General features: G+C 39.1%; 1 protein-coding gene across 1 annotated transcript; it reads right to left on the bottom strand.

The window, feature by feature from the left end:
• Window positions 1-323: 323 nt before the first annotated feature.
• Window positions 324-1,803, bottom strand: LOC127855796 (uncharacterized). The gene is made up of 3 exons (XM_052391607.1): window positions 1,583-1,803; window positions 785-994; window positions 324-548 (listed from the first exon to the last, which is right to left on the bottom strand). The coding sequence occupies exons 1-3, from the start codon at window positions 1,718-1,720 to the stop codon at window positions 441-443; spliced, it is 456 nt and encodes a 151-aa protein (XP_052247567.1). The 5' UTR covers window positions 1,721-1,803; the 3' UTR covers window positions 324-440.
• Window positions 1,804-12,259: the final 10,456 nt, after the last annotated feature.

The raw sequence follows: 12,259 nt of genomic DNA, 5'->3' as shown, positions 1-12,259 counted from the left end.
ATTGTGTGTGTGAAAATATGGAAAACAAAATTATATAAACTAACTAGTTGATTTTTTATACAATTACAGAATGTTATGTTCTGATATAACTGAATGGTTATGACATCAACTCTGTGGTCTGGCTTTCACACAAAGACATCTGTTGAACTTTTCATGTTTACCACTTAATGACAAACAATGCCTTAGATGATTAAAGGCATTGCTTTAAAAGTATAGGACCTGCAGTCCATCTATTGCCTTACAGCTACCAATAATGAAGGGCATTATGGTGCTGATCAGGGGCAAAAAGGCGAGGCTAAAAAGAGACATGACAGGGTGCCCAGCTTTACGGCTCTTGACATAACATTAATTTATAGGCTGTAACAAGCCATATGAGCAATCAATACTGGATTGCAATCACTTTATAAATGTTCATTAAGAATGATAAAATATCTGTACGATTAAATGCATAGAAAAGTTACCGTTATTTTATGTGTCTGAGGCTTAATGTTCCTGGGAACTGGTACTTCACTTGCATCCACCTTGTCTTGAGTCTCTGGTTGAGCTCCCTACAATTTATTTAACCATAATACAGGTATTATACGTTTTTTAAACGGCTTATTTTAATCAAAAATATAAACATTACAGCAAAATCAAATTGTTATGAATATTTGTAGGTGGAAGCGCTTTGATTTTAGAGTCAATGTTAAGGTTTTAGCCTGACGCAGAATTGCAGTTTTGTGCATAAATCACATTTGCTTATGGCTCATAAATGCAGTCCACTTTGTTGTAGCACTAAACTCACAGTCTGCTCAATATCCGAAAAGAGTGCTATGGTTCTGTCATGCTCCTGAACCGGTACTTCCGTGGCTGAGAGAGCTGGCCATTCTGTAGGATCTTGAACAGCAGCCTCCACACACAGCTGGTTTGGCAGGTCGTCCTGTATGGATGCTAAACACCTCCTAGCCCCTTCAGCACTCAGATGTAGTCCATCATGGGACAAGTACAGGGACTTCTTAAAATTAAATTTTGATTATAGATAGTTACCGTACTAATTTGTTTTAAACATAACTAAGATATTAAAGCAGCAAATTAAATGAACTGGTTTCCCTCAACGAATGAAAAAATATTTTAGTTTCAACCAATTAGAGTGTACAACTCTGAACTGACCAAAATGATCATCCTGACGAAACTTATGCAAGAACTTCTAAAAAAATGATAATACATGTTTATTTTTTAATTTCATTAACTTCCATATTACAGCACAGACAGATATCTTTAATTATGGGGTTTTACGTCTAGAGCTGAAACCAACAAAACGTGCAAGTGTACCACCACAAAGTAATACATCTATTTTAAAATTCATGATATTTCATGTAAAAGTTATTAAGAAACCAGTAATTGCAACAAAACTGCTCAATGAGTCAATTTTCACCAATTAAGGGGGCATATCTCTTGAGCAAAGAAGGATGTCTGAACAGAATTTGGGATTGGTCCACCGCAGTATAATGATGCATATATTTATTTTAAGTTTCATGATGATGAAATTCCATGCAACAGTTGCTGAGAAACTTCCTATTTCACTCTAGATCTTTCCCTATACCTGTTTAGTTGCTCCATAGTCCATGTATCTCACAGAAGGTACATGGTGACTCAGTTCCCACAGCATGCTGTTTGCGCTCCTTATCCACTGGCAGTAGTTCCTCAACTGTGCCCCTGAGAGTGGCCATCGGGGAAACATTCTCACATCAAAATCATGTGGAAGAATCACGCAAAGCACCACGTGTATTTCAGTGCACACACTGAATACAACATCAAGGATCTCCGTCACACAACTAAAAATAACAAGCAAATTCATTGAATTGATTTACCCTGCCAATATGCTTCTGGACACAAAAGTGTTATATCTGACACTAAAGAAGCATTTTTTAAGAAACAAAGGGCCATAACTCTGCTATTAACAGATGGTGTACGATGCCATTTGGCCTGCATCATCCTCTTATCCATATATATACTCATACCAAGTTTCAATGAAATCCGCCAAAGCACTTCCAAGATATGGCTCCGGACACAAAAGTGCTGGACGGACAGATGGAAAGACAGACAGACAGACAACCCCAAAACAATATCCCTCCTCCTATGGCAAGGGATAATAAGGTAATGGTATTAGTTGCTCATTGTATTATCTTCCCATCACTAACAATTATTAAATAGAGATGTGTTCGTCAGAAACACAATGCCCCATATTGCGCCGCTTTGTATTTTTTATTTTTACCTTTGACCTTGAAGGATGACCTTGAATTTCCACCACTCAAAATGTGCAGCTTCATGAGATACACGTGCACACCAAATATCAAGTTGCTATCTTCAATATTGAAAAAGTTATGGCCAATGTTAAAGTTTTCAGACGGACAGACGCCATATATTTGACATTTGACCTTGAAGGATGACCTTTCACCAATAAAAAATGTTCAGCTCCATGAGGTACACACGCATGCCAAATATCAAGTTTCTATCTTTAATAATGCAAAAGTTATGGCCAACGTTGAAGTTTTTTTTCCCGACGGACGGACAGACTGACACACATACTGACTGACGGACAGTTCAACTTCTATGTGCAACCCTACCGGGGGCATAAAAATTACAAACAACTACAAAAATATTTGAGAAACTAACTTATTTTATTTCATTAAAATGCCAATCCAAAAAAATCTAATAAGAAAATGATACTAAGTTGATCAAGCTCATTTTTATTCATGCTGCTAAGCTGTTCAGTGGCGGATCCAGGGTTTCTAGTTAGGGGGTTGGTGTGGACATTCAATAATACAGGCCAATGTAAAAGCATAATAGTGTAGTGGATGTGGTGTCCGCCTAGTGATAGGGAGTTAGAAGGTTCTCATTATCTTCTCCATAAACACCAAGTTCTGGTTCTTCCCTGGAACAGACTCGAGTGTCTCAATAAGCATAGTGCGTTCCCTGCAATAAAGCTAAGGTAAATAGGTTAAATAAAAACTAAGACTGAAAAATTTACTGTTCAACATACCGGTAGAAATCGCTATCCTTGCAGCAAACATCGTTAGAGCCAAGATGCAGGTACAATATGTCGCAACAACCTGACATCAGCTCTTGATGCAGCAGCTTTCTAAAGCCCTTCCGGTCAGACACATACTTTGCACCTGCATAGTAAAATAAGATCTTCCATTTGGAATTGGTTTTCATTTGCAATCATTTTTCTTGAGTTGTCATTTGTTATTGAATATTATGAAAAATAGTCATCATTGCTATGTTCGAGACAAGCAAGCTTATCTTTGTTAATATTTATCTCACTTGTTCTATGTTGCGTCAAATTTCTGGATTTGCAATCTTTTTCCCCATTTTGGTTACAGCAGAAAGGGTATTTTGCTTGATTCCATAATACATGTTTTATCAGTGTAATAATATACATGACGTGTACATGTAAATACCATGAAACTGTTAGGGTAAAATATCTTTTTGGGTATTGAAGCAATATTCAGTGGAGTTTAAAGCATTTCTTTAAAAACAAGAGATGCGTTTGTTGGAAACACAATGCCCCCTATTGCACCGCTTTGAAGCCATGTACATGTATTCAAACTTTGACCTTGAAGGATGACCTTGACCTTTCACCACTCAAATAAGTGCAGCTCCATGAGATACACATGCATGCCAAATATCTAGTTGCTATCTTCAATATTGCAAATTTTGACCTTTGACCTTGAAGGATGACCTTGACCTTTCATCACTCAAAATGTGCAGCTTTATGAGATATACATGCATGCCAAATATCAAGTTGCTATCTTCAATATTTAAAAAGTTATGGCCAATGTTAAAATTTTCAGACGGACGGAATATTTGACATTTGACCTTGAAGAATGACCTTGATTTTCACCTTTTACCACTCAAAATATTCAGCTCCAAGAGATACACATGCATAAAAAAAAATCAAGTTGCTATCTTCAATATTTAAAAAGTTATGGCCAATGTTAAAGTTTTCGGACGGACGGAATATTTGACATTTGACCTTGAAGAATGACCTTGACCTTCACCTTTCATCACTCAAAATGTTCAGCTCCAGGAGATACCCATGCATGCCAAATATCGCGTTGCTATCATCAATAGTGAACAAGTTATGGCCAATGTTAAAGTTTTCGGATGGACGGACAGACGCCATATATTAGACATTTGACCTTCACCTTTCACCACTCAAAATGTTCAGCCTCAGGAGATACACATACATGCCAAATATCAAATTGCTATCGTCAATAGTGAAAAAGTTATGACCAATGTTAGTTTTCGGACGGATGGACAGATGCCATATATTAGACCTTTGACCTTGAAGGATGACCTTGACCTTCACCTTTCACCACTCAAAATGTGCAGCTCAATGAGATGCACATGCATGCCAAATATAACGGTGCTATGTTAAATATTGAAAACGTTATGACCATTAAAGTGTTCGGACGGACGGACAGACTGACAGTTCAACTGCTATATGCCACCCTACCGGGGGCATAAAAACAATTATTTGGTACACAAAGCTTCAAATAAATATTAAAATTAGCAACCTTTTTTCCAAAGGCAGCAACAAACACTGCAGGGCTAGATTGAACTTTACTGGTACGCAGTTGTTTACAACCATCGACAAAGCGGGGGTTTGGGGGCGGTAGCCCCCGATACTAAAGAAATATATAGGATAAAAGGATAATAAGGTGTTGCGTAAGTTGTTATGTGTTAGGTGTTAAGGGTTAGGGTAAGCTGTTTGATGTTAAGTGTTGCGTACCGGTAAAGTTCAATCGTCCCCACTGCAGTATAAGACAGTAGCTAAAATAATTATGCCAACGCAAAAATCATCAAAAGATTATGGCGGCAATTTATATCGATTATTTAAGACAGTAAAAGGGGTAATATAAAGCAGCATGCCACAGAAACATGTTGGGTCTCACACTCAACTATAAACAGTTAAAAATTATTCACCAGATACGGGCAGAAAGTCAATCCTTGCATTTGGAGGACATGCAGACTTCAAACGATGGACATTGGAATCCCGGGCAATAAGAACACGAACATCGCTGCTGCACACGTTCTTCACCTGAAACAGAATAAACGGCTCTAGGAGAAGTGCCCCTCGGAGAACTGCCCCCCCCCCAAAGATTTTTCACTGGGCGGAGAACTGCCCCCTCACTGTTTTTTTATAGGGCGGAGAACTGCCCCCCTGCTGATTAATAAGGGGCGGAGAACTGCCCCCCTGTCAGAATTGATGACCCGGAGAAGTGCCCCCTAATTAAAGAAATTTCGCGGCTATATATAAAACAAGTATTATAATGACAATAACGCCAGTAACTTTCTTGCTATTATGTCTGGAAATTGAGTGAAATTTCAAAAGTAATATAAAGTTGTACAAGTATTAAAGTTATATAACGGCAAAAAAATACCTGCCTCGGCATGGACGTCGCCATCTTGATAATCACGTGATTTTCGTCTATGTTAACAAAGAAAAACAAATCACTTTTTGCTAATAAAAAGTTTTTGCGGCTGAATTATTTGATATTTTCCCCGTAATTAAAACAAACAATTAGCATGCAATTTAATCCATCCGTATGCAAGCTGAAAACAATAATTTATTTGTTTGTTTTCGCCAATTACGGATTTGGACGGTTCAATATAATAAACCCGTATGCGGCTTTATTCAAAGCTAACAAGTTCTTAACAATTAAGGTCGGTCCGGTCTACCAATTAAAAGATCGCGGTGCTTATCGTTAACGGTAACAAGTTCTCTGCCTGCCTAATTAGCTGCTAATTAAAGCGACTGTTACCGATTTTGTTTGTTTGGCATGTCGACATGATCTGCTCAAAATGCTAACTGTTGCAGATTGTATGTATGTATGAATGTATGTTTTGAACGTTTATGTAAGCATGTATATATTTTTTAATGTATGTCTGAATGTATGTATGTATGATTGTAACTGTGAATGTATGTATGCATGTAATGTGTGTATTTATGTATGTTATTTTGTATTTCACATGAATTAACTAAACAACATAAATAAATTGATTATTAATTCGACTTCACTTTACTTTTTTCTTCAAGTCAGCTAAATTATTGCCTTTGCTTTGCCTATTAATTTACTTTTTTATACGTTTAGTTACGTTTTTTTTTCCATGGGTCAATACTATCTTTATAATGTAAATTAATTCCGATGTAACTTTTCCTCCATAAGTACTGAGTTGCACGTCTATATTTAGTTGCGACACATGGCCAGTATTAACATGCACGCGTTTCCTGTGTGGATCTCGACTATGTTTTGCGCTCTTATTAAAACACGACTTTTACATGGCATTCATGTATAGTGAGTGGTGAAGATGCGAACCAAGGGCCTTAAACCATACATGCCATACGTCCCGGATTGTCCGGGACAGTCCCGGAAATGAAGAACTTGTCCCGCTGTCCCGGAAATCTGTCAAATGTCCCGGAATTTACAAAATCCTTATATACATGTACCTTATCTTAGGCTTAACTGCACCTCGAATCTGTGTATATCTGCAGCGTCTCCTTGACAATGCCTACCCGAATAGGCAGACTACGCTACGTGTCAAAATCGATCAATTAACAGGGGTCCTGTTATCATATCGATTGTCTCACGTTCGCGGTCAAACCGAAAAGGCGGCATTGTTTAATGTGGTTGTTAATTGACTTTAATCTACTACGTCATTATTTCCCGCTGCGTAAGGGCAAAGGATAGTTGTTCACACATCTGAAGTCCAACATCGCTGATTAAAAAATTAAAAGCAGTTTATGTTCGCACGTTTAATCGACAAAGAAGTTGATTAAAAAAGTAAGCATATAAAAACGTCATTTGGTCCGGATTTTAAGTTGACGATCTACCGGTACTGTTTTGTTGTATTTGTTTTAATGTGATAGGTTGTATGTATTGTGAATTGATTTGAGTTGACGATCTAACGGTACTGTATTGTTGTATTTTTTAATATATAAATGTTATAAATGAATAAAGGCGTATCAACAGCTACGCGTTACACACCGGTCTTAATAACAATAACGCAGTGACGTCACCATCCGTGTTTAGAACGCTTACACTGAAAACACGTGGCTTGTATCTAGTAACGGAAGTAGTAATGTTTAATTTGACGTTAATAGATCAAGTGTATTTCGGATAGGCTTTCGAACTTTTGCAATTAACGATGCGAAACAAAAAAAAACGTACCAAAAATGCATATGTCTATAAATATCGCTACATTTTATACATGTCCCGGAAAATCGGCAAAAGTCCCGGACAATTTAACTCAATGTCCCGGAATTGGTCTGAAAAATTATGGCATGTATGCTTAAACAGTATTATCACATGCGTCTAGACAATTTGTGTTATTCAGTTCGATAAATGGCAATATACTTGTACTGAAATTAATTTGTTACCGGATAAAATGTGTACAGCGATAACGTAAAATTACCCGTAAGTATTGTTTTCACTACGTAACTAATATGACACTATGACACCGGGGGGGGGGGGGCAGTTGTCCGCCCCTACGGATTTGATGGGGGGGGCAGATATCCGCCTACTAAATTCTGACAGGGGGGGGGCAGTTCTCCGCCGCTACCGATTTGATGGGGGGGGGGCACCTCTCCGCCACCTTTAAATTAAGTGGGCAGTTCTCCGGATTCCAGAATAAACAAAAGGCTTCCCGAATCAAATCAAATCAAAATTTATTTATTGTCGGTATGATAATAACAAAGGACATCGTTCCACGAACCCTGGGGAAGTTTAAAAACTCAAAATACAACACGACAACAAACAAACGCCCGAATTCAAATACAATCCGAACCTGTATATTTTTCCAAACAAGTTTAACAACGTTCAGTTTTTAAATAGGTAACGTCGCGAAATCAAATTACAAATTCTAAACGAGCACTTTCAAACGATTAAATGTCACGCAACGCGGTTCTCTTAAACTGCAACGTAGTCTCTGGTCAACAACAGCTGTTTTATAGTATGTAAGCTTTGGTCAGTATAAAATACTGACGAGAATAAAATTCTCTGGACTCTCTAAAAACCTGTAGTGGAAAGTAGATTTCCACTAATAGTTGGTGCGTTGTAACCCCACAGTTGGATTGGCTCGTACTTTATCCCAGGATTGATGTTATTCTGGGTAGTCAAGCTGTTGTCCTCGCAGAGGTTGGACGTGCCTACTAACGAAGAGTAATTCGTGTCACATTTATGGTAAGGGCATATTGTAATGAAGAATTAGGTTAGGGAAATACTTTATTGGTGGCAGCGGTGATTTTTTAAACCCATTCCAAAACAGAATTTACCAGAATTTGAGTATTTTCTGTGGGTAATTTTTCCCGCCGTTTTTGATAACCACCTATTTCTGGAATTTTGTTTGGCCAAACCATACGACTAGTTGGTGTGTTTTGCCTCTAGTAGGTCACAGTTTTTTTGTGTTGGTAGTGGTTCTTTATGAATTCAGACCAACAGAGGTTATTCTTCCTGTTTATACATTATTTAAGCCCAATTACAGCAATATCGGAACTTGGACGAGTCCATTGTTGACAGTGGGCGGGGAAGTATAAAAGAAAGTGTGACCTACGCAGCTTGGCTACCGTCCCTTGTTGTAAGTATATTTCAAATGTATTTATAAAAAATACTCTTGATTATGACAACTAGTGCAGCCCATATCTTGTGTATTTAAATTTACACATATTGGAGGAAACATCTTCATATTTATTTTAGTTGTATTTGTCATCGAATACTTCTGGATTAAATAGTTTCTTGCCAACATGGCCTGTATAAAGCAGCCTGTTAATTGTTTGACAGAAGAAGAATTAAGATCAATCCCGGGTATTAGCAGTAGACTGGCATCGACTATTTTTGATGTCAGAAACAGGTTTGGGAACTTAACGGCAGAATCGTTCCAAACATTGACGCGTCAATCACTTTCAGAAAGTCTGACACAGTTGTTAGATTTTACACCCAACAGGCAGCTGGGGAAAGATCGATCCCAACAATCGCCTAATATAACGTTAGGCGCTATTCCTAAGAAAATTATGGGCCCCATACCAGAATCACCTAAAGTCGAGAAACAAGCGGATGGTAATGCCTCAGAGAAGTTGGTTTCAGAAATAGCACAGTGGGAAGACGTCCAGGAGGTCCTATCGACTGCTAAAAAACTAGTTGCAGCCAAAAAACAAGGTGACTGCAGCGCATTTAGCGAGTTTTTAACAAATGCGCAACAACAACTGCACTTTGTTAAAGACAATCTTCGCCGCCGTGAGGATAGCGACGATGATTTGGAATCCTCATCCGGAATTCCAAAGAGAAAGAATGCACGAGATAAGGTGTACAGGAAGAAGGTTACACAACACACTGTCACAGGAAGGGGTGTGTCATCAGAAGAGGAGGATCAACCGATTCTTCACAGAACGAGTAGTGCTATTGCCTACTCAAACAATTTGCCAGCTAGTAAGCTACCTCAACCAGTACTTGGCAGCGACGGGACTCCGTTTCAAAGAGGGCAGCCATTTTCGAGATCGGCTTTGCGGGATATTCCCAAGAATCTGGTGTATGATGGCAAATCACGGTGGCAATCATTTCACATGAAGTTCGAGCAGTACGCACGGTCTTTTGGGTGGACTGCAGAAGAATGCAAGATGTGCCTATTGCACTGTCTGTCAGGGACAGCACTGGATTATTGCGCCCGAATAATGAAAAGAAATCCTGCAGTGCCATATAGAATTTTGTTAAATAAGCTGGAAGGGAGGTTTGGCGCTGAGCTTGCGGAATCTGCTCAAGCTAAATTTGCCACAGAGATACAAAAGAAAGGCGAAACAATGGAGGACTGGGGAGATCGAGTACAAGCCCTTGCTTCTGAAGCTTTCCGTGACTTACCGGAATCCTTCTGTAATCAGCAAGCCATTGATAGATTTTGTCAAGGCTTAATAGATATTGATGCTGGACATAACACTTTTATGAAAAGACATCATACTATTGAAGCCGCCATGAATGATATTAGGCTGTTTCAGCACTCTAAGGGTGCTATGTTAGGTTGTCGTACTAAAGTTACACAAACAGCTATAGACTATAATGACACAAATGCTTACATATGTTCTGTACAATCACATTCAGACAAAGAATCTATCACTGACTTAAGCACATTGCAGAAAGAATTAATTAAAATAAAAGAACAACTCAATGAATTAGCTGTAGGTCAAAAAAGAAGGCCATGGAGAAACAACAGGACACCATCTAGGTTGAATGAACGGAAATGCTTTGCATGTGATGAAACGGGTCATTTTGTTTCAAATTGTCCTTATAAACAGGAGATTTTAAACTTAAAAGGGTCCAGTTAGAGAGCCAAGGCTGGTCCCAGGTTGAAGTAGGCTCAAATAACTTGATAGATTACTGTAACCTGTATAGTACTGATGAGAAAGGCTGCAAAGCATTTTTGGTCAGTGCAAGTGGTAAACAGCCACGGTCCTTTAAGGAGGATGACGTGGGTTTACAAAGTAAACAGCCGCGGTCCTTTCAGGAGGATGACGTGGGTTTACAAAGTAAACAGCCGCGGTCTTTTAAGGAGGATGACGTGGGTTTCCAAAGTAAACAGCCACGGTCCTTAAAGGAGGATGACGTGGGTTTCCAGGGTAAACAGCCGCGGTCCTTAAAGGAGGATGACGTGGGTTTCCAAAGTAAACAGCCACGGTCCATAAAGGAGGATGACGTGGGTTTCCAAAGTAAACAGCCGCGGTCCTTGAGGGAGGATGACGTGGGTTTCCAAAGTAAACAGCTGCGGTCCTTTAAGCAGGATGACGTGGGTTTACGGGGTAAACAGCCGCGGTCCTTTAAGCAGGATGACGTGGGTTTGCGTGGTGGTGATTTGCACGGGAGATCAGCATCTTTGGAAGAGAAACCAGAGATAAAAAGGGAACAGCCGAGGTCCTCCCAGAGCGGGGAGGTTGACTTGGGTTCCAAGAGGGACAATTTGCAATACAGTCATAGTAAATCGCAGAGTCAAACAGACATGCAAGGTTCAAGGATTTGGGATCCAGGAGGAAATGATGCTTACACCAATTCAAGACGTTTACATAGCGTTAAGGTTTAGGGGCCGGCCTTCCTTCTTTTTGGGTGGGAAGGGGGATGTAGAAGAAGCAACATATTTTGATAGAATACACTACCCCAAAAGACTAGTTTAAAGAGATCAGTTAAGATCAGTTCTGCGTAATTTTAGTCTGATTTAACAGTCTGTCCAGAATAAGACAGGATGGGGACGAAACTTAATTGTTTTGACACTAGTTAAAAGAGATAACTTCAGATGTGAGTAATTTCAGTCTGAGTTAACGCTTATTCTGTCCAGATTAAGACAGGATCCACAACAATGAAAAGTCTTACTTATTCAGTCTAAGGCTGAAAAGGAAATTAGAAGGACATCAACGAATCCTTCAAGAGAAAGAGGGAGGGAGTGTAGTGGAAAGTAGATTTCCACTAATAGTTGGTGCGTTGTAACCCCACAGTTGGATTGGCTCGTACTTTATCCCAGGATTGATGTTATTCTGGGTAGTCAAGCTGTTGTCCTCGCAGAGGTTGGACGTGCCTACTAACGAAGAGTAATTCGTGTCGCATTTATGGTAAGGGCATATTGTAATGAAGAATTAGGTTAGGGAAATACTTTAAACCCTTGTTAAACAAGTTCAAAACAGAAAGGGAGATCACCACCACTTACTATAGCCTATCCTCTCCCCTGATTCAAGATCAGTGTTCTGATTGGCCAAAATGATTTGGGCGACCTTGGACCAACAGGCCTCTGGAAAAAACCTTGTGACTTACGTATCGTGATACGTAATGTTATATGCAGACGCGCATAACAGTTTGAATTCAGAAAACAGATTTTTTGTGCAGATTGTGTATCACGTGATGAACAGTGGGAGGTGTATATTTTGCGGCACTATTAGAATTTGTAATGCAGATTTTTAGTGCAGATTATGATGAAACCCTTTTCGTCTGCGTCAATAATTTGTCGTAGAATTGTGGTTTATAATAGCGTTAGAAAAAAAAGATTGAGTTCTGAATACAGATTTATAGTGCAGATTGTGTAACTTCTATTTCGATGTAAGCGTTAGATGTAGACGTGCACAACAGATTGAGTTCTGAATACAGATTTATAGTGCATTGTGTAACTTCTATTTACATGCTTCTATACGATCTTCGCAAGTTTTATACGCGTGGTATAGCGTTGGGGAACAAATGAGCACCTATAA

The sequence above is a fragment of the Dreissena polymorpha genome, chromosome 13 (genome assembly GCF_020536995.1).
Source record: "Dreissena polymorpha isolate Duluth1 chromosome 13, UMN_Dpol_1.0, whole genome shotgun sequence".
Taxonomy (NCBI): Eukaryota; Metazoa; Mollusca; class Bivalvia; order Myida; family Dreissenidae; genus Dreissena; species Dreissena polymorpha.
Note: the sequence above shows the minus strand (reverse complement) of the source record. Positions and strands in the feature narration are given on the sequence as shown.

Coding starts and splice junctions, on each gene's coding strand:
- LOC127855796 (XM_052391607.1), bottom strand. CDS start 1,720: ATGTTTCCCCGATGGCCACTCTCAGGGGCACAGTTGAGGAACTACTGC. Junction 995..1,582: donor ACTATGGAGCAACTAAACAG/GTATAGGGAAAG, acceptor TTTAATTTTAAG/AAGTCCCTGTACTTGTCCCA. Junction 549..784: donor TTTCGGATATTGAGCAGACT/GTGAGTTTAGTG, acceptor AATAAATTGTAG/GGAGCTCAACCAGAGACTCA.